This window comes from Cryptomeria japonica, chromosome 1, assembly GCF_030272615.1.
Source record: "Cryptomeria japonica chromosome 1, Sugi_1.0, whole genome shotgun sequence".
Taxonomy (NCBI): Eukaryota; Viridiplantae; Streptophyta; class Pinopsida; order Cupressales; family Cupressaceae; genus Cryptomeria; species Cryptomeria japonica.
Genome location: NC_081405.1, coordinates 198,881,072 through 198,905,177, shown reverse-complemented (window position 1 = coordinate 198,905,177; position 24,106 = coordinate 198,881,072). Strand labels below are relative to the sequence as shown.

General features: G+C 36.6%; 1 protein-coding gene across 3 annotated transcripts in view; it reads right to left on the bottom strand.

Annotated features, from left to right (window-relative positions):
- Positions 1 to 24,106, bottom strand: part of LOC131070133 (protein DETOXIFICATION 46, chloroplastic) — a 214,964-nt gene that overhangs the window by 113,119 nt on the left and 77,739 nt on the right. For all 3 annotated transcript variants that reach the window (XR_009371584.1, XM_058005666.2, XM_058005665.2), the window contains exon 5: positions 22,585 to 22,640. Coding sequence is in view for 2 of the 3 variants with exons in the window: in XM_058005666.2 (XP_057861649.1) it covers positions 22,585 to 22,640 (56 nt within the window). In the remaining variant the exon portion in view is untranslated. The remainder of the gene's footprint in view (positions 1 to 22,584; positions 22,641 to 24,106) is intronic.

Below are 24,106 nucleotides of genomic sequence, written 5' to 3'. Positions count from 1 at the left end.
AGCTGAAATTGTTGAACCCATTGCAGATAAGCCACTTGAAGAGATGTCAGCTGTTGATTACAAAGTTACAAGGATAGAATTGGGTAAGCAAATGAAATATCCCAGACCAATTTTTTCAATTTTTCAATTACAAAGAGTAATGCAACACACATCCGTTAGGGTTAGCACTTAAACCAAAACGATGCGGAAAACAACTCTAACCAAGAATGTACACCAAGATCCCGAGTTGGGCAAGGCGTGAGCATATGGTCAGAGGGTCTTAAAGCATTCTGAAAGTAACTCTAACCAAGAATGTGCCCAAGATGGACTAACATATGGTCAGAGGATCTTTACAATTACAACTGCTGAAAGGAAAACTCGACACCAAGCATGTGCTTTGAAACCCAGGGTGGGAATGGAGCTACCATATGGCGGAGATGCTAAGAACTTAGAAATGGAATTAAATGTAAATAACAAACGTGAAATGAAAATGAGAAGAAATGCTGCCAGTACTACTATTCAGCTTACAATATGATAGTAAATGCTTGCCAAGATCATAGGATTAAGACTATACAATGTTGTAACAATATAGAAGGCTCTCCGGGGCTTAACAGAAATCATAAGTCCAAGAAATTCTACTCAAGGATCAATCCTAATATTCGGATTTATGACAGACCTGCACGTGAAATGCTTAATCAGCAACACATGGAATCACTAAAATGCTCATTACTCTCTCAATACTAGTCCGAATGACCCAAAACCAAAAGCAATGGCTTCCTATGAAGGAGGCAATCCAACCAATACCAAGATATCAGACATTAACCCAACAGATTATTTATCACGAACCCCAAGGCAATTCCCAGCAGTGACGCCAGGCAAGAATGGCGATTCTTCTCTATAAAATAAAACACTTCATATTAGAATCTGCAAATTTGCACAAAGGAGCGCCCAGCCAAAACAAGAGGAAATATGCAATAGCCATAATGAATATGTTTTTATTTTGAAATATATGACTGAAACTACAAATCTGCCCTGCTAACCGCGACTCCCGAAAATGAAATGAAATGCAAATAACTGAACTTCAAGCACAACTCAAGCTACAATGCAATCCCTACTACAAACTCTCACAACTACACTAAATCACCACTAGTTGCTATCTCAAGCAAGAAGCAATGCCAAGGCTAGGAGGCATTCATTCCTCGAAGCAACCCCAATACCATTCCGGCAGAGTAACATTACAATAGACATAAGATACCAAATGAAGGGAAGAGGCCTCCATTTATAAGCTTAACAAAGGATCTCTAGAGGCTTCTAGAAAGTGCGCCCTAATTTCACATTTGAATTTTCCTCCAAGAGATGGCGCCACTTTTAAAAGCTTAATTAACCTTTATTTTAATTCACTTCTCTTCATAAAGTTGGCACCCCTTTTCATAAGCAAGATTTTAGACCTTAGGAAATATTAAATCCCTTCCATGATGCGTCCACCTTTGAAGACCACCTTTTAAAACAACTTGAAGTGATGAAGCTAGGCCAAGGGGTCAACTTTAAAATATAACATTAAAACATAACATTATTTAAATGAAATGAACTTATCTCTCCAAAAACATCCCAAGGTCAAAAGTGACGAAGCCAACTGAACCAACTGAAAAAGAGAACCAATTGTGTCGAAATAATCAGGACCACTGCCAGAAATAGAATTTACTAAAAATAGTAAATTCCAAAAAGTGCTCGGAACGCAAAGCCGAACATACCACTGCGAAGCCCTTTGAAAACCTAGAAAGAATCCGCGATCCAAACTCTAATTCACGAGCAACAACAAACTCCAAAATTGGAAACCCTAATTTCACCCATTGAGTAGCCTACGGGTCTCCGAAATAGGCCATCGGTCAACTAAAACATTACGCTTGAGAAGGGGACATTACAGCAAACGCATGAGGTGATTAAACATGATGCTCAGTATTCTGTAGCTTCACTGGTACAGCGGTGTGATGAACTTCTAGCAAAGAAAGATAAGCTAGAAGAGGAAAACCGACAACATATGGCAGTTGTTCATAAAATTGCAAAACCTACTGCTGAAGGGAGTAATCCCACAGGTTCTTCCGATTCCCAAGAATCAATTCGTAGAGTTGAAAGGGCTGCTCAGAAGGTACAAGCATTGGATTCCTGAGTTGATCAGCTTCATGATCTATGTGCAGAAGTGATGAAAGACATTTTTCAGATGATGTCTAAGTTGGAAACCATTGAAGAGAAACTGGATCAGACTTCTAATACTTTCAAAAAGAATCTGGATAGTGTTGAAGATAGTTTGACAATCTGGCGTATCATGCCCCAACAACAGTTGAGTGTTTTACAAGAGCATGTCATCATCTCTTCCAGGGTCATGTACTTGGAATTTAAAGAGCTTCTAGAAAATAAGGCCCTTTTCTTAAATCCCTCATTGAGGAGATTGGTGATGCAATGAGATTACGGTGTGAAGTTTTTCAAGATATTGTCTCTCATTGTGAAAAGGCCTCTTGCAACATAATAAGTTAGAATGGACAGCTAATACCAGAAGAAGAAGTTCTTGCATATTTGCAGATAAGGATTCATAATGAATGGAGGAGCGATCAATTCTCAGCTGCTTCAATTCAAATATTGATGAAACACCAAATCTTTTTGCATGAAATTCAGTCCATCTTGGAGAAGAACGGCTCTACGCTCCTCCGATGCCATGATACCATTGTGAAGACCATGGTTGTTTCCAAGAACACCCATGAACCGGATCCTAATGAGCTACGAATGATCATCCAAAAGTTTGAAGGATTCATGTCTTCACGTGTTGCAGCTTAAGTGTTTTTCAACACTTAGTTGTATTTTTCCAGATTTGTAATCTTTTAGTTGTAGTTTTTCTTTTGACAAGTTACATGTAAAAGCCTTTTTGTAAAATGCAAGTTAAGTCTTTACTTGCACTTTTGTAATTACATGTAAGGCAACTACAAGTTGTGTTCAATTAGGACTGTAGTTGGAATAAGTCTTAGTTAGTTATTGAATAAGTCTTAGTGGTTGAGAGAATCTCTCAAGTTAGTTAGGATCCTCCCACCTTTTTCTCAAGGCTCCTCTTCTATAAATACTTGAGGGGGTCTATTGTAATCTTTATCTTTTGGAAAGCAAGCAAAAACTCTGCCAAATTTACAACAAAGAAGTCTTTGAGCTTTCATGTGTAAATTCAAGAATTGAAAGGAATAGAAGGAAATTGTTCAAGCTTTTAGTCTTTGTGCTACATACTTGAGTTTGTGTTCTATATTATCTTTCTTGCAAGTGTTTCTTAAAGAGCTTAATCACATTTGATTTGCAATCTTTGTGCTGCAAGTATTTGAGGTTAATATAGATTAAAATAAATATTTTGTTGAGAGAAGTTAAGTCTTTGTGCTTTCATTTGTTCTTAAGAGAATTTAGGAGCAGATTTTGTGAGAAATAGCTGTGAGTCTTTGAGCTTATACTACTTCCCATTGTTTTAAGTAGAAAAGAATAAGATATTCCATTCTTTGAGCTGTTATAATTTGTTCTTAATAGAATTAGTATAGAAAAAGGTAGATAGGACTTCATATTATCAAATCTTTGAGCTTGATATTGTTGTCCTATCCCGAATGAAGTGACGGAAGTCTTTGAGCTTTCAGGAAATTTCATTTCCTTTCTCTCATTTCATTTCGAAAGTTGTTACTGTTGTTTTATATCAAATCACTATCACTTTTCTGTGAAGAGAAAAGAATATTGTCTTTCTTGAAAGAAGAAGAAAGATTGATGTCCCGTCCTGTAGTTATATAGAGGGAGTCTTCCCTTAATTAGGAGAGTTTTACTCACACGTTGTGGTTGAAACCACAATTTTGTATATTTCCCCAAGTGTACAAAATTTTCAACCAGCAAAGCCCTTGTTTCCAGCCTTTAGGAGTAGCCATGGTGGATCCACCCTCTAGGAGTCGCCATCGTGGTAATGCATTCTTCTCTAGGAGTAGTTTGAGGTGAAAGCCCTTGTTTCCACCCTCTGGGAGTAGCCATGGTGGATCCACCCTCTGGGAATAGCCATGGTGGATGTCATGTGAGAGACTCCATGACTTACCACTTGTGTTTATTCACACTCTGGGAGTAGCCATGGTGAACATCATGATGAGAAGACGGCATCACGTTGAGTGATTCCATGATGAGCACTTGTGTTCACTTGCATTTCCATTCATGGGAGTAGCCATGATGGACCCACCCTCTGGAAGTAGCCATGGTTGATATCTCTACATAACTCAGATATCGAGAAGGATTCCTCCCTAGCTAAGAGGGAGTGTTAATGTTATTATAGGTATGGTCGGATTCCTTCAGGCCGACATAGATAACATAAAGGTTGTGATAATATAATTATAATATAATTATTGTGTAATGTCCCTAGTCAATTCTGATATGAAAATTCTGATTTTTATGGCCTAAATATTTCGTCAAACACTTGGCTAACAGAATCTTAGTTTGCTGCTCTTAGTTTCAGTTCAATATAAGGGACATCAACACTAATTTCTCATGACAGAACATTCACTGAAAACTTTGAAATGCAAATATGAAAATATTAAAACACCTAGACGAACCTAGAAGTGTTGCAAGACCCAAGTAGCTCTCAAACATGGACATCTACTGGCTGTCATTTTGTCAAATAATTGGCATACAACCTCAGAACACTATTCACATAAGATGCAGTCCAAACTAATTCCATCCTTATTAAGAACCATTACAATATGCTGTCAAAGACCAATGCATGGACTGATTTTTTACAAAGACTAAGTCTCAGATTTTCTGAGGACTAGGACTGATATAGACTCACACTTTATAATGAAATGAAATACTAGGAACCTGATTTGATGTCGCCCAAAGGTGGCGATGATGGTGCAAGCAATATCCACCTATATGTTGGCTCCAATGTGCAAAATCAAACCCCAGCCAGGTGCCGTCCCTGCTGCTGCCGAAGGAGGTCTGAGAATCAAGTGCAAACTGCAGTCTAGTGTTGAAATGCTACTCCAGGCTGATCGGACCCACCTCCAACAAAAACGCCTTACTCATGAGGGGTCACCAAGCAGTTACATGCACTTATAGTTCAATCGAAAGTCTTTGAGCCATGAACCTGCCTCAGGTCGGATGAATGAAATAAATTATATAGACACCAAATCGCAATATGACATAAACAAAGAAAGTAAGGAAGAAGATGAGAATGGGTTCTTCAAGACATAAACAAAGAAAGTATGGAAGAAGATGAGAATGGGTTCTTCAGGACATAAACAAAGAAAGTATGGAAGAAGAAAGGAGACAAGAATTCAAAAAAGTCCATGATTGCTCAGTTTGCTCCTCAGGCAAATGGACAGAACCTTTGGGTCATAGATAGTGGTTTCTCAAATCACATGTCAAGTGATAAGAGTAAGTTTAATACCTTTATTGATTGGAATGGTAGTGTAGTAAAGTTTGGTGATAAATTGTTCATATAAATTCAAGGTAAAGGTTTTGTAAGTATTAATGATACTTTCAAAACATGTAATGTTTGGTATGTAGAGAACCTGAAGTATAATTTCAATTTGCTAAGTGTCAGCCAATTATGTGATAATGGATATTTTGTGAACTTTAATGCTCACGGGTGTGAAATCAAAAAGGCTGATTCAGGCAGGTTGGTTGTTGAAGACACAAGAACAGGTAATATCTATGATTTAAGAGAGGTACAAGGTGCACGCTGTTTGTTTGTGCAGATGGGTAGAAGTTGGCTTCGACATAGATGGAAGCCCAAGGTTTCATTTTCTCTCTAATTCTATTGACAGATAAGCATCTGCTTAGGGGGAGCATTGTATTGTTCATATTTGTTATCCCTGACCCTTTGTCATTGATGTCAGAGGGGGGGAATGGTTTTATGTTTAATGCAGATGGTTTTGTGGTGGTTTTTGTTAATGCATAGATAGCTTTGGTAAGATAAATGATTGAATCAGAGATAAATGAAGTCTCTCATTCAATCATTTATCATATCGATTATTAAAATGAATAAACTCAAGCATTCAATTGATAAACATTCTTTATTTATATTAACTGTTCATTATCATAGTATCCCGATTTGATAATCTATTCGTATTCACCGATTGACAAATCGAGTTAACCATTGCAAATACGACTTAATGATTATCGGTTAGACTATCGATTGATATCGATATTAGTTTATGTTTGCACCGATTAAATATCAGGTGGTATATTAAACTCACACTGATTAATATCAGGTGTTAAGGATAGTGTTCGATAACCATACACCGTTTGGCATACACCTATAATTATCAGGTGTTTGAATATACACCGGTTGGTTAAATAAAACGCCATACACCATTATAGTGAGGGGGCACGATCAAGTGATGTCCTGATCGACTGGTCAAGGCATCGCTTGACCATACCCAACCCACTATATATGTCAAATGGTATGTGTGAGAATGGACATTGAAATTTATAAATGCTCCTCCTCTCCTGCCACATAAAAGAAGATAATCAGATTTATATAATAATTCAGTAATAGATAAAACAAGATAATAGTAAGTAGAATATAACTTGCATGTTGAATGTAAATTGAACATCATTTACAGTTTTGTTTGTTGTTGGAGGTTTGATAAATTGCAGGCAGATGGTTTGGGTTCAAATTGGTATCCATATTTTGTCTGCACATACTTCATGTTTATGTTCAGTTTTACAGATATGATGTTGATATCTGGGTTCATATGCTTCGTGCTTTTTGCTCAAATTTGATGTTGTAGAGGTGTTCAATTGATGTCTTGACTCAGACTTGACATCTTGTTGCAGACTGGAGATTTGACATCAATGCCAAAGGGGGAGATTGTTGACATATTTGTCATTGATGTCATCTGATCCTATCACATTTGTTTGTGAATTGAATACAGCAGTGATATTGTTAAAACAACACATTCATTTCCATCTGAAAAAATGTTGTTCTGACCAAATATTATATCATCGACTGAGTTTATTATTTAATAATGGTTTACAATCATTATGACTGTCATTTTAAAAGCATTCTTCAGTGGTAAAAGATTGGATTTGTTGTTAACAATTTTGACTTACCTGCCAACTAATTCAAACAATTTTTAACTGTTTAGAAACTACACAACCGATGGAAAGGAAGAAAGAAGTTCTATTTATTGAAGTTGGAGTTCAATGATTTTTTTTTGTGGTGTGGAGATTGGTGTGAAATGTTAAACACATTGTTCATTGAATGAGTTTTATAATTAGGTTTTTGTATACCAATGAGAAAAAGTTGAAGAGTAAATAAGTGTTCCATTGACAGAAGAATGCCACGTCAAACAGATTTCACTTTTGTAAGGGTTGAATAGATCAGACAAAGACTTCAGATTTGAGAACAATTTCATACATTATTATTTTGACAGTGTATACTCCTAAAGCATTTATATAATATGTCTGCAAACAGTTTCAGATTTGTTCGAATGTCTGTAATTTGATGCTGGTAATATTCAGAGAAAGCATTGCAGGTTGTCAGCATAAAGAAGTGGATCTTCATACAGTATGTGCAAAAGGTCAAACAATCATTTCATAACAATCTGATATTGTGCTTTGTCTTTTGTTAAGAATTTGGGGACAGTATAGTTGACTCAGCAAACATTCTGTAACTGTGCTGATGTTCAAATTGACTTGCAAGATAATCAAGGATAACATACTTTCAGATTATACAAACTTATTTGCAAGTTAATATATTTGTGGTGTATGAATCTGAAAAGCACTTTTGAAAAATAATAACTTTCAGATTGTAACACATTGTAGACTTTTTGTATCTTCAAAATTGTAATATCTTGGTTTGCAGATTCAAAATCAGAGATAAGAAGTTTCATTTGCATATCCTTTGGGTTGGTGCCATAAGGATTCTGAGTTGGTGCTTAGGTGGGGTGTTGAAAGACTTGGTGCTCTTAAGATAGCGGTTTGGTGACTCCTTAGGGTTGGTGCACTTAAAGATTGTAATTGGTTTTAACTGTGAGGCTGGATTAGGACAGTAGATCGTAGCAACGTTACTCATAGTGGTTTTTCCCATCTTGGGTTTTCACGTTAAATCTTGTGCAATTGTTTTGTCGATGTGTGTTTTATGCAAATGCAAGCATCAGAATAAAATACCAAAGTACTTTACCCTCTCTTGAACAAAATCACCTCAAATGCTAAGTGAAAGATCAACCAAAACGATCCCAAGGTTTCTACAGTCAGGTCTTGATGAGTGGGTAGCTCAATGGTTGATATGAATTGTTGTTTTCACTTGGGGACTTATGCAATTGTTCATATCAACTTCGCTTGTCATGAATGTGGAATAGGTGTGCTGATAACTTAGGATTTAACAATGAAGCTCTTGAAACTATTCAAACAAGAAATTTTTTTAAAAGGGGGGCTAAAAGAATAGGGTTAAGGAATTCTATTCTAAAGCCTAGAATGCAAGAAGTGATGAACAAATTCAGTGGAATCAAACTAGACAAGGTCTCACCATCAAGTCGAACAGCTTGACACGGCTTAGTGCAATCATCTAAGGCGTATGTCATAGATTTTCAAATTACTTCCATCAAACGTTGATACCATTCAAGTTAATGCATAACAATGGACATATAATAATTAAAGTTAAGCTCATATAAACTCCAGTTGACCATGCAAGGCACGCTTACAATCAACAAGGGCACACTTACAATCAACAAGAGGATGGTGGTGTGGATTCAAGGATTCCACACAATTATGTTCAACAAATTCTTTCATTCAATCTAACAATACTGTAAAAGTTCTTCAAATTTCAATTCAAAATCAAGGTATGTATAATGATGTTGTATTGCAATGCAAATATTTCTCACAGTATATATCAATTATGTTTTCTAATTATCTTCTATGTATTGCAGATGGTGGAGAAAGAACATTAATAATTTCGATGTTCTTTGGACAACAATAACAGGCACATATATATCTTACAAGAGAGATGTCATGGGCAGACATGTCTCCAACGTGGAGACATGCCTGTCCATGGCATCTCTAAATTGTGCCTCTACAAATAAACCGATATGAATCGGAGAATGCTTATCGGGTTTAAGACAGCGATCAATGTTTTGTTTATGCCAAACGATCGTTATTGCCAACCGATAACAATGTGAATCTGCAATGTATGCTATCAGGTTAATAGCCCGATAGCATATTGGTGCCGATTCATTATTGTTGTTGTAAATAATTATTCATCTTGGATATTATTACACCTTACTTAAGTTTACTTAGGAAATGCATTTCATAGCAGTTTGGGTATGAGACACTTGGGTGTTTGTGCCACATTGGGATAGTGTGTGTAGGAGAATTTCCACCTTTTGTGGACTTATCTTGTTGTTACATTCCACATTCAGTGGGTGATCCACCTCATGTGGAATATTATATTGTTTCTCCTACCTACCCACATCTATTTCCTACCTACCCTTGTTTCTTATTGAGCCACATGTCATGTTTGTGTGCTTACATATCCATATAGCCTTGCCTATATAAGCAGGCTCATATTTATTGTATGTAATGCTTGATGTTCCAGTAGATCAATATTTTCATCTTGATAGAATACAGTTTATTTCTATCAATATTTTTTTTCTCTTATTTGTGCTTTCCATTGCCTCTAGATCTTGGCAAAATCTCACAATTATGAATCGACACCAATATGCTATCGGGTCTAGCAACCCGATAGCATATGATCGGCGCTTAACTAATGTTAACCAAGTTGTCGATCAAAACAAAAACACAATTGGATATTATTCATTGTTAACTTGATAACATATAGTTATCAACTTTTAATATAAATTAATTATATATATTATATATATATATACATACATGTATATATACATATACATATATACATATATATATATATATATATATATATATATATATATATATTTCTTGGCAAGGATTTCTTCATCTGATCGATGCTATTTCATCAACCCTCCCTCTTAGCTTGGGAAGATGAATGACAACATATCTAGCATCACATTTCTCATGATAGTCAGAATTCCTTATGGAGTCTCATAATCTCACTCTACAGAGGATCATTTCACTCAAACACATGACATGAAGTATCACCTAAACACGTGATACAAAAATCATATCATCTAAGCATGTGACATGAAGTATCACCTAAACACATAATACAAAAGTTCACCACAATAACTTGTGATGACAAGATATCACCAAAGCACGTGATATCAGTATTGCAAAGCAAGCAATATTAAGGATAAAAACACGAGAATAATTAAATCCTCATTTTATCCAAATTGTGGTATGTGCACTGACATTTCAAAATGTCTTTACCACAATATAATTATGGCACATCCATAACATACCATGAATCACACATGATATCTGGTTTGATCATTATAAGATAGTCACCTTGTAATGTCTACATACAAGTGTCCATTATCTGAGAGATTGTCACCTCTTAGAAATGTATACAGGGGGTGTGTTGTGACGTATTCACACATTGCCCCATTGCAAATGGGGACCCCTGCTTTTTGCTTTCTAGGGTTTGTTTTCTAGGTCTTTTAGGGTTTTGTCTATTAGCCTTTACAGGATGAGTGTTGTCGAAGGGATCGTTGGATTACAGGCTTTGCTTGAGCCAGGGTGAGTCCACAGGGCCCCAGAATTAGGGTTTCTTTGAGAGTCTTAATTAGGGCCTGGTTTTGCTCTCGTTGCTAATTGTGTCTTGCTTTGTGAGTGGATATCATTCTTGAAGGTCCGAGGTAGGTCGAGTTGGTGAGTGATGAAGTCTGAAATGTCATCTTGATCTTCAAATGCCTTGAAATTTGGCTAAGTCTGGAATCTCCTGATCCTGAAATTTGACTAAGTCTAGAAAACTGAAGAATCCTCCAAAAACTAGATTTTGCAATATAACTCCGGGAGGTCCGAAACCACTCTTAAACATCCTGAAAGTATATATGGAATATAACTTAAAGTATAACTTAAATGTTATATTCCATAAAATGATCCTGATGGAGAGTTCAAAATGTCAAATTTCGCTCCCGACCCTTCCAAAGGGTCCAAAGCGAATTTCGCTCCTGACCCTTCCAAAGGGTCCAGGGCGAAAATCCTTCAATCACCTATTTTGCCTTGCAAAATCAAGATAAACTTGAGTTGTATGAGAGAAGAAAAGTGTTTCCTTGCCTTGTGAGGTGGATTGAAGTTGAAATGATGAAAAAAAATGCGCTACAAACAAGAAATTTGCTCCTGACCCTTCCAAAGGGTCTAGAGCGAAAAACACTAAAACCATCCTTTTCTCCAAATTTTGTGGTAAGTCAAGCCTGGACTAGGGTGAGAAAAGCTATTTGGAATGCCTTGGAAAGATGTTTGACCTTCAAAAATGTGAATTTTGAGCTAAAGTTGGAATTTCGCTCCTGACCCTTCCAAAGGGTCCAGGGCAAAATTCTTATAGGGTCTGTTCTTGGAGAAAATCTTGGGCAAGTTTCATGTTGATATCTTTTCATTGATGATTTAAGTTGAAAATGCTATGTTGAAATGAATTTATCATGTGTCCTTAATCATCTTTTCGTTTGTTTTGGCAGATGAAAGAAGACCAGGCCAGGACAAGGACGACCTTCTCCAACCCAGCATCAACAAGGACGACCTTCTCCAGCCGAGCCTCATCAAGGACGACGTCTTCCAGTCCAACATTTGAAGAAAAGACAAGGTGGCATCCCAGTGATCACTCCTCCAGTCGGGTTGGTCCACTTCAGCATGTCCAGATTCAATGTACCTGACTCATCAAAGATGGCACTAACTTCGATGTACCTACCCAGGCTATCCATTGGTCGAATATTCCAGAGAAGACATGTGTCCAAATAATGCAATTATTTCATTGGCCAGGATTGAGTTTGTTGTAACAAACCCTAATTAGGGTTTTCGTTGTAAAATCTCGGCCATTGATCTCAAATTGATTTGAGCCATTGAATTATATTGAGGGCACTATATAAGCCCTGGCTCCTCATTTGTAAAGGTTAATAGTTAATCAATAATAGCTAATAGTTAATAGTTAGTAATAGAGGCCAAAATAGTAGAATAGCAATTAGAGTAGAATAGCAAGAGAAGGCAAAGATTGTTGCCAAGATGTTGTTGTAAAAGACTTGTAAAACTTCATTGAAGAAATGGTGAAATCTATGGTTCGATTCAACAATTTCCATGGTCTTTATACTTCTCAGTTTTGATTTTATGTTATTAGATGAGTGGAAGAAATGTGTTTGATTGATGGTGAAATTTGTATATCCATACTACTAGCAGTTTGTTGATTGCAGACTTGCCTTGTGAAGTCAACTGGAATCATTCAGCTTAAGCTTAACTTCAATTGTCGCTTCTTCATTGATATGCATCAGCCTGATGGTGTCTATGCCTATATAGATGGTCTTGGGATGTCAAGACAAGACTTAATTAGAATTTCATCAAAGATCATTCATTGCTCCTACATTCTTAGTGTCAGAATTAGATCCTTCCCTCGCCCTCATCCTTTTTTCCTTTTTTTAAAATCTAGGCCAGTGAAATCTTGTGATTCCAGCAAATCAGACATTTAGGTCGTCAAGTCTAAGTTCCCTTGTGATTCCAGCAAAATCACATCATACCACAAAGAGCTTATCCACGAGTAGAGAACCTACATACAAGAACCTTGGAGTTGCCTCGACTAATCCTTCGGCGAGATCTTCAGCAGTCGGGAAACTTTGTTCAAGATAGGATAAGGTACCTTTAGGTATTTTATTCTGTGTTCGCATGTGCATAAAAAACACATCAACAGGGTGGAGCCCATAAAAGTCATAGCATGACAAAGAAGTTTACACATTAAACATCTTTATTAATATATAAGTACAGATTACAAAGCAAATTACCTTTCAATCATACCGAAACCTTTTCTGAAGTGCTCAACTTTCAGCCTAGAAAGTGGTTTGGTAAGAATATTTGTTGTTTGGTCCCCTATACAAATGTATTCCAACTGGATCACATTCATGTCTACCATATCTCGCACATAATGGTATGGAATCTCAATATGTTTGAATCTGTCATGAAACACCCGATTCACTGAGAGTTTTATGCAACTCTGGTTGTCACAATGAATAATTGTAGGTTTCATTGGTTCACCAAATAACCCTACAAGAAACTTCCTAAGCCATGCTGCCTCTCGAGCAACCATGGAAGTTGCAATATACTCGGCCTCAGTGGAACTCTGTGCTACTGATGACTATTTTCTGCTGATCCGGGATATCATGGTTGAACCTAAACTGAAGCAACATCCTGAGGTGCTTTTCCTATTAGTTACACTTCCTGCCCAATCTGAATCTGTGAATCCGTGTAAATCCAAATCAACTCTCTTATACATGAGACCAAGATTTAAAGTACCTTGTAGATATCTCATGATGAGTTTTACTACTACGAGGTGTATCTCCTTTGGTTCACACATAAACTGACTCAAAGCATTAACTACGTAACAGATATCTGGTCTTGTATTTACCAGATACATCACGGACTCAATCATTTGCCTGTATAGAGTAGGATCTGTGGGTTGTGATTCTGTTGCTGCTTCATTAAGTCTATGAAGGTTTGTTTCCATCGGAGAAGTCATAGGTCTGCAGTTTAACATTCCAAATCTCTTCAAAATGTCCAAGGTATACTTACCCTGGTTTAGTATGATGCCATCAGAATTTTGCCATACTTCTAATCCTAGGAAGTAATGAAGGAGTCCCAAGTCCATGTCAAATTTTTGGCAAGGTCTTTCTTGCACTAATCTATGAGGTGATCTTCACCTGTGATTATCAAATCATCAACATATAGAATCAATATCAACATATCACCTTTGTTTTGTTTATAATAAAGATTTGGATCTGCATCATTCTTTGAGAAACCTAGCCCTATGAGATAAGTATCAATTCTTTCATACCAGTCCCTGGGAACCTGTTTAAGCCCATAAAGAGCTTTCTTGAGTCTACACACATGAGACTCTGCATTATGAATCTCAAATCCTTCAGGTTGCTCTAGATATACTTCTTCTGCAATCTTTCCATTAAGAAATGTTGTTTTTACATCCATCTGAGGTACTTTCCATCTTTTTGTTGCGGCAATGGCTAAGACTGCTCTTACTGAGGTGTATCTGGCCACAGGTGCAAAGGTTTCTTTGTAATCAATTCCTTCCTTCTGTGAGAATCCTCTAGCTACAAATTTGGCCTTGTGTTTCTCAACGCCGCCATCTGCAACATGTTTGATCTTGAAGAGCCATTTGGAAGAAACAACAGATTTTCCAATTGGCCTAGGAAGAATCTCCCAAACATCATTTTTTACAATGGACTGGTATTCATCAAACATGGCATCCTTCCATACTTGATGTTTAAGTGCATCTGATACATTGGTAGGTTCATCTTTTGAAAGGTCATTCATGAGGGCAACGTAGCTGGTGAATTTGTTAGGCCTTTTGCTTTCTTTGAAGGTTTCTAAAGGGACAGCATACTTATGAGCTTCTTCTACAGTTTTGGTGGCCCATAGTGGTCTTTTCTTGAGATTTTCTCTAGGTGGGTTTTAAATTTTACCTTCATTTTCCTCAAGATTCTCCCTCTGAAACTCAGGAGTAGGATCTTCATCTATGCTAGGAGCAAGAACATGGACTTCAGGTTCTATAAAACTTTGGGCTTTTATGAAGGCTAAGTCTTCTTCAAAAATTACATCCCTACTAAGTTCAATATGCCTATGACCAGGTATGTAGATTTTGTAGGCCTTGGAGGTTTCACTATACCCAACAAATATTCCCCTTTTTCCTGGAGGCTCTAGTTTTAACCTTTTCTCTTTAGGTACATGGATATAAACAGGGCATCCAAATATACTAAGATGGCTAATATCTGGCTCTGTTTTAGTAAAAACTTCCTCAGGGGTTTTATCTTCAATATGGGAGTGAGGACATCTATTTTGGATATACACGGCAGTGCAGGAGGCTTCTGCCCAAAGACGGGTATCTAGGTTCTGATCAAGAAGCATAGATTTGGCAGCTTCTACAATTGTCCTATTTTTTCTCTCAGCTACCCCATTTTCTTGAGGATTATAAGCTACAGTATTTCCCTCTTAATCCCAGCATTTTTACAAAAATCTTTAAATAGATCTGAGGTGTATTCCCCCCGATTGTTAGTTCTTAGGGTTTTAACTTTATTACCTGAGAAGTTTTCTGTTAGGGTTTTAAATTCTTTAAACTTATTAAGGATCTCTTCTGATTCTTTACATTTCGGAAAATAGATCCAAGTTTTTCTAGAGTAGTCATCCACAACTATTACATAATACAAAAATCCTCCTAAAGAGGGTACTGACATAGGTCCACATACATCAGAGTGGACAAATTCTAAAACATTACTTGTTTTCCTAGTACTATTTTGAAAAGAGCCCTTAGTATTTTTACCTAGGGCACATCCCTTGCATGCCCCTAAATGATATTCCTTTAACTTGGGTAAACCTGTGACAAGGTTTTCCATAGATGATAAAGCTCTGAAATTCAGGTGACCTAGTCTTCTATGCCAAACTTCATTAGCATCTGCAACTTCATGGATTAGGGCCAGGTTGGGCTCTGTGCATAGCTCATATAAGTAAACTTGTCTTTGACCAATAGTTTTGGCTTTCTTTATGGACGAATTCTTTGGCCAAGCCAACACTTTGTTGTACATGAAGGTCACCCTATACCCATTATCCCCATTATCCTCTAGTGTTGAGATGGACACTAGGTTCCTCTTGATGCCTAGGACATATAGTACTCCCGTAAGATGTAATGATAAGCCTGACTTCAGTCTGATGGTGCAGGTTCCAATTCCTCTGACTGGATATGCAGAGTCATCTCCGATTATTACTTCCTCATCGGTCTCCTTTATCATGGAGTCTAACACTTCTTTGAACCCTGTAATATGTCTCGATGAGCCACTGTCAATCACCCATGAGTTAGCCTTGTTTGATACTTGGTTTGAAAGTGCTGAGTAGAACACATATTTCTCGGAATCATCTTCGTCCTTTGACTTTCCAACTTTGACAAATGTAGCTTGTTTAGATCTTTCAGGACATTTAGCAACATAGTGCCCGAACTTGTCACACCTGAAGCATTGAATATGAGAGAGATCCTTCTTGAAGGTATTCTTGCCTTGATGTCCTTTCCTCTTCTTGAATTGTTTCTTCTTTCTTTTCTTATTGGAGTTGGTGTTTAGAACTTGAAGATCTTCATCTATATCTTATGCTTGATCCCTTTCTTATTCAACCTTGATTCTTCTTGAAGACAATCCGCTCTTAGCCTCTCAAAATTTGGATATTTAGCCCTTGCACTGATGCCTTGAACGAGCGTTTCCCAGACACTAGGTAACCCATCTAGAGCAATGAGTGTTAACTCTTTGCTTTGGATTTCGTATCCAAGTGTTGCTAGTTCATCCCTTAGGGTAGATATTTGCATGAAGTAGGCATTGATTGACTCCCCTTTTATCATACTTATATGATTTATCTCTCTTTTTAGAGCCAAGGTTCTGCTTGCATTGGTTATCTCAAATGCATTTTCAAGTGCCTTGAATATATGATAGGCAGTCTCATGTTTCTTTATGATTGGCATAATATTGTTTCTCACTCCGTCAACTATGATCTTGATGGCCTTTTCATTACACCCTCGATCCATGTTGTTTTGTCAGGTTCATTCTCAGGTTCTTTAGATTCGACTCTTACAAATGATTCAACTTTATTCTCCTTTAGGATCATTTTAATTCTGAATTTCCATGCTGAGAAATTGTCGCCTCCTTCGAGTCTATCTTCAAATCTGATAGTGCTGGCCATTTGAAGAAATGTGATGTTAGATATCTTCTTGACTTTGAATTTTTCACAAATTTGAATGCCTCAGGTTTGATCTACCGAGGCTCTGATACCATGTAAAAGTTCTTCAAATTTCAATTCAAAATCAAGGTATGTATAATGATGTTGTATTGCAATGCAAATATTTCTCACAGTATATATCAATTTTGTTTTCTAATTATCTTCTATGTATTGCAGATGGTGGAGAAAGAACATTAATAATTTTGATGTTCTTTGTATAACAATAACAAGCACATATATATCTTACAAGAGAGATGACACATGTCTGTCCATGGCATCTCTTAATTGTGCCTCTACAAATAAACCGATATGAATCGGTGTATGCTTATCGGGTTTATCACAGCGATCAATGTTTTGTTTATGCCAAACGATCGGTATTGCCAACTGATAACAATGTGAATCTGCAATGTATGCTATCGGGTCTAGTAACCCGATAGCATATGATCGGCGCTTAATTAATGTTAAGCAAGTCGTCGATCAAAACAAAAATGCAATCAGATATTATTCATTGTTAACCCGATAACATATAGTTATCAACTTTTAATATAAATTAATTATATATATTATATATATATACATACATGTGTGTGTATATATATATATATATATTTCTGGGCAAGGATTTCTTCATCTAATCGATGCTATTTCATCAACAAATACTTGAAAGAAAATTCTTATCTAACTTGAAGGAATTGAGAACCTTGAATGCAAGACAACACTTAAACAAAATCACCATCAATTCGAACAATGATTTGTATTCAAATATGCAGTATATACCAACAATTCTCAACAATCTCCCTCTTACAAATGAGAGGTAATGGAGTATATATATAGAGTCTCAAACAAAATGGATGGTTGAGATTCAATCAAAATCAAGGGCCAAGATCATGCCAACAATGCCTTAGAGTTGCCCTAATTAGGGTTTACATCAAAAATGGAGCCACCAACATATGGCCCAGTAGAAAGACAGTCATCAAATAGAGAATCTTCTAGAAGATTTCGTCCTGCATCTCTTTCTCTCACAGCGTATTTTAAGAATCTAGCTAATACAAAATCTGATTCCTCCATGGAAATACTAGGTAAGGCATCCTGTTGCAAATCAATCACGTCCAATGCATCCAAGCAAGCATCGAAGGTGTTCTCCCAATGTGACATGAATTTTTGCGAATTATGGACATGAATCAACAAGGAAACTAAGTCATCCATCTGACTCTTCTTCAAAGAGTCCAAATGATTGAAGTACATGAACTTCATCTTGCCTCTCAATTCTGCTAAGTGTAAACCACTGGCATCAATGACATCCACTCCCAATAACTCCTCAATTGAGGCAAGGATCTTCAACTGATCTCATGAATTGATCCTTCCATCTCTGTACAATCCTTTTGTGCATGCTCACAAGTAGATTTCTTCATGGCTAATGAACAATACCAGCTATGGAAATCGTATTTGTCTCCATCATGCACAATATTCTCAGTGATCAATGTGGACATAGGAATTCTCTTCAATACTCTGAGACGTGTAATAGTCTTCTCCTGGATAGGTCAAAATTCCTCCCAAACTCCCTCTAGATACTATATTCTGAATATGAACGTTGTCCTGTCAAAAGCGTGGACAAAGTAAGGAAATCATCTGCCTGTTTCTTCATATCTTCAATCCATTCCTCCAATTCCGAGAGTGCATCTCTCGCTGCCACATAATCTGCATGTAGTCCACGATCAACTGCAATAGGGGAAGTAAGGGTGGGATTCTCACGCCTTATCCCTGCAATGTACTCTCTAAGTCCGATATTTTCTTCCTTATATTTCTCTCTTTTCTTCATTTCCCTGTCTACTCTCGCACTGATCACTTGAACTGTGTCACCAAGTTCCTGGAATTCCTTCTCTTTTGTAGTACGACCAAGGGCAATTGAAATAATCGAGAAATCCATGGGAGTGGCAACATCTTTCGTCACATCTCCAATAGGAACTGCCATCTGTGCAATCCGCATTCCAGCCTCATCTCTAGTTATACGTGACAAAATCTCAGCCTTCTTTGGTTCTTTTTCCTTGTTGCTCCTAACTAATTAGTCATCAATATCATCAGTTGGCTATGCCTCTACCATCTTCTTACTTTTCTCCATACTCGTTATCAAACAATTAGGAATAGAAACCATCTCCATACCATCATCAAGACACATCTCTCGATCAAGTTCCCTCAATAACGAGATAACATCATCATCATCATTAGGATTATCCTTAGTCAAATCATATACGTTTTTCCCCAAACTAACCTCCAAAAGGACAGTAGGAGATCCCAGTTGATCATCATCTTCATTAGGTGGAGCAGATGTAGCTGTGGCATACAAGTCCTGAACACTCTCTGATAATATCACAGTGTTGGAACATTGTTCAAACTCCCTGTTTTGTTCCGGCACTTCGATCTCCTTGATTGATGAGACACTAAGGGGAGGGAAAGGAATAATAGGCGAAGGAATGATAAACTTTTGCTTCTTCTTCTTCTTAACCTCCTCAATCTTCTTCCCTCAAGCCTTGACTTCTCCTGGTGTGATCTTCTTTCATTTGGGGGCTTGACTCTCCTCATCCACATGAATCCTTATGTTGCTGATAGTTCTTTGATCATCTTCGGAAGAGGATTCCTCCTGTTTCATCTTTTCATTTGTTAAGATAACACCCATATTAACTAACTTGTTCATCTGATTGTCTACCCATCCTCAGGAGAAACTCAAGACTTCTCTCATCAATACACTCAAATCTATCACTTCTTGTTCTGACCAATTAGGCAATAGAGTCGTCTTCTTCATCTCATTCTCGTATTGTGGATGCGTATTATCCTTGTCATCCAATATTTGATCAGGAATGAGGAAAAGTTCACACTTCCTCATGAAATCCATGGACATTTTGGACCACATTCTTCTTTTCACTGCTTGTTCATCCATCGGGTTGGCCCAATAATCTTCAATGTCCACCTTGTGTGTGAATCTATCTCCTCTGATCATTCCAACTTTCTTATGCATATCAAACCTTTCTTTCTTCTTGCATGTCGCAAGGCGATAGAATGCAAGTTCCTCAATCATTGTGTTAGTTGCAACAGCGGAATGGCAAACCTCCAATGTCTTCCCTCCCGAAATAGGAAATGCCATCGTTGTTCTATGCTTCTCCTTTGGATGGAATCATATTCCAGAAGTTGTCTCACCACCTCAAGTAATATCATTTTGTCTATATGATACCTAGGAAGCCTGTAAAGTTCGGATTGAAATCCATGAATCCTTAGGTATGTGAATGTGAGAAACTATATGTACCATGATCCGTACTACTCAATCAACTCTGTTCCCTCCTTGGACAACCTCTTGTGGATTCCACCTTGCAACATCCACATTAAAGTCATTCGCAGCCCTGGTGCAAAAACGTGGGTGATCGGGGGGATTTCCCAACACTTAGTCAAATTTTTGCCTCCGGGTGGAAAATCGCCTTGCATCAGGAATCTGAATGGGGGAAAAAAGAGGTCCATTGGAAGTCCAGTGGAAATTCTTCTCCCATCAGGAATTTGAGTGGGGGGAAATCATAGGTCATCGAAAATGTGGGAGAAAAGCAACTCCCATAGAGAATTTTGACATTTTGGCCCTTAAAATATGGATTTTCATTAGGAATTTAGCAATTTAACCACTCAAAATCATTAGGACACTTAGAATTTTCAATAAAACACATTAGGACTTAGGCAAATTTACCAAAATTTGAGCGAAACACAAGGAAACCTATCAGGATAAAGTGCAAAATCAACTTGAATAACTTCCTAGGAGCGAGAAAACAACTCCTAAAGGTCCTAGAACACTTGGGCACTTAAATATCACCGACGAGGACATTCAAAAACACGCTTATGCTCAAGAGGTCTACACTTAGACAAATTAGGATCATTTAAACTCTCAACTTTTACGTACTTGATCTTATATCTTCAAAAACCCTAAAGACAATTAGGCATGATGAAAATTTCAAGATTTGGGCACGGGAACTCAAAATCGCCCACTATGCTGCCAAAACCCTAAACTAACCAATGCAGAAAGAGAGAAAGAGGGGGTCCCCATTTGCAAAAGGGTGATGTGTGAAAAGATCACAACATGTTCCATGTGTGATTGTTTTGCATTGTTATTTTAGTTTCAGTGTAAAAGCGATTTCACAAAAGGATTTAATTGGTTAAAAAAATTTAAAATTCATTTACTATTGATTCACCCCCCCCTCTCTCAAAAGTATACCTATGTTCTACACTTCCCTCAACCTCATTTTGGTGTTGCCCCCAAACCCCCATCAAACTATAACTCTAAGCAAGTAATAGGCTAATGATGAATCATGATCATAAAATCTATGAAGTACATATCCCTTGTTGCAAATCTCAACATTTTTGTAGTCAAAACCACAACCAACGATTTATCTTATTTCGTACATTGGACAACTTGTTTAATATACAAGGACTACCATAGGCAAAGTTGGCATGCTAAATTAGTCATGTACTGCTGAATACTAGTTAAGTCATAGTTGGCAAGAAATGGCATTTTATAATGCAAAAATTTATCATCATGCCCTACATGAACAACTCATAGAACAATTCTATCTATTAGTATCCTAGCTAAGGTCAAACTAGAACATTACTATTTATCTTTTTACATAATCATTCCTTTTGTTGATGAGCTTGACAACAACACATACAATCTTGAAGACTTCAAGAAAACTTTAATAATTCCTCCATTGAATATACACACCAATCACTGAGACACAAGAAAATATCATGGCTACATCATCCAAGACCTATCTTAGACACCAATGCATAACTTGTAATGTCAGTATGAGTAATATAGACTCCTCTAGGCCATAGACTTATATTTTAGTTTTGATATTTGTTTTGATGTCGTGGATTTCATATTCCATGAGTCTTGTATACATTTGAAAATATTTACATATCTAAATGTGTTATTTACTTCAGCTAAAATTTGCATTTATACTTATGTGAACGACATATACTTGTGTATGCAATCAAAGAGCAATCTAAGGTCTTTGGATGTTCACTTGGCGGCTTCTAGACAAGTATTAATAAGGAAAAGTCTTCTATATTCTTTTTTAATAATACTAAGCGTATTCAAACCAGTATTACTCAAATTCTTAGATTTTAGATCGGTGCTCTTCCCTTGCTATATCTTGGTATCCCCATTTCTATAGGCTCTCTTCCTAGCAAGTTTTAGTAAGATTTCTTAGATAAGTTCCATAGGAAAGTTTCTCATTGGACCTGCAAGTGGCTCTCTACTGCTAGGAAGGTGAATCTCCTAAAGTCGGTGATTCAGGCTCTCTCAATATACAAGTGTTTTGTGCAAGTTGCTCCTTCTAGCTTCATTGATGAGTTTGATGCTCTCTCCCGACAAACTCCAAAGCTGCTTTCCAAAAAGACACCTACCCGCACAGTATGAAGTCACAAGCCTTTAAACGAGAGTTTGTGGTAAAGTCACAAGCCTTTAAACAAGAGTTGGCTGTTATTGTACAAGCTAAGATACGGTAATTTGGGAAGGATATGAACTCTTTGCAATTTGGGCCCAGGCATAGGTACATACTACATTCTTTCCTTCCCTATGTAAGAGATATTCCTTTTAATCATAACTCACAGCTTATGTCAACCATTTGTAAAGCAATGTAATATGAATCTCTTTAACAAAAAGCAATATGAACATACCTTGCACTTTGAGCAACCATGCCTACAAGTACTGCTGGCCAAGCCAAGCCTCGGATCTGCAAAACAAATCAGGTCATCAACTAGAATTTTTGCACACACAAGCCATGCATATGTGCAAAATAAAATAGCATAAGAATACCCAAAAGTATAGCTGAAACTAAAAATGAAAACATGAAAGTGTGTAGCAAAGATACAGAATCCTAAGCTATATGATATCTTACAATAAACAGGATATGGAAAACTTAAACTACGCTTCAATGAAATTCATACTTGTCAAAACAAATTTACCAACTGATTCCAGATCCAAACAGAAGCCTATGGCAAAACATTTATTGTTTCAAATTCATTTGATCTTGAATGTACAATATTACCAAGTTCCTCAGAGTTGGAATGGTATTTTCTTAAAGACAAAGTGCAGCATATAGATTCCTTTCAAGTTCTCCATCTTTCCTATTCAAAGTATTGACCTTCACCCTATATAAGAATATATTTATTTCCCTACTTAATCAAAAAGAATAACATTTATTCAAAAATATTAGAATTCAAAGTTGAAGAAGAAAAAAATTATACATCAAGCAATTATCGATGGTCAAATATGTGGAATATTTACATAATGAATAGATGAGAAAGTATTAAAAATCTCATTGGTCAGATTAGATAAGATAAGTGATAGGACATAAATATGGATTACAAGGTGTTAGCATTTTAATTTGTGCCTTTCAATGCAACCAAAAATGGAACAAATATGTAATAAAACTACTCTCTGACTTGGAAGGGGAAGCTCCCTATAAAATCAAAACTAGCCTATTATGAACAATAAATAATTGCATTTTACAAACTTCACAATGTTTTTTTGGGTTTTAAACATTTAGGATGAATAACTTCATTTTACAAACTTCACAATGTTTTTTTGGGTTTTAAACATTTAGGATGAATAACTTTAAAATGTGTATCCTTTAGGGTTTGCCTAGACTAAAAGACTAAGATGCTCTTTAAACTAGGGCAAAAGCTTTTATGTTTTTTTAATTGAAAAATAAATCCTAATACTATATGCTTTCATGATTTAGTTATAAAACAAAAACTAAAAAATACAATCACACGTAGATTGAATAGGTTAACATGAACAAAAATGTTGTGGTAAATTAATATAAGATTCAACAAAAACCCGTAATTTACATCTTTGAGCTAACTTGCAATATAAAGCTCACAAATTCACCGAAGCAATTAAAACCTTAGCACACATAACAAGACATCTTAATGAACATCCATAAGCAATATAGGCATTATAAATGTCAATGAAAAAATAACGAATTTTAGGTAACAATTACACTTAATACTTGATGAATAGCAACTCTAGCAATATGCAAACATGATAATTATCATTCCTCAAACTAATTGCAAAAAGGCATTTATTTGTACTATGTATCATAGATGCAGAAATCTTTATAAAATCATGAAAATAGCGATTTTAAAAAAAACGGCACCTATGGCGATTTAATCCCCCTTTAAATCACAATTTTCA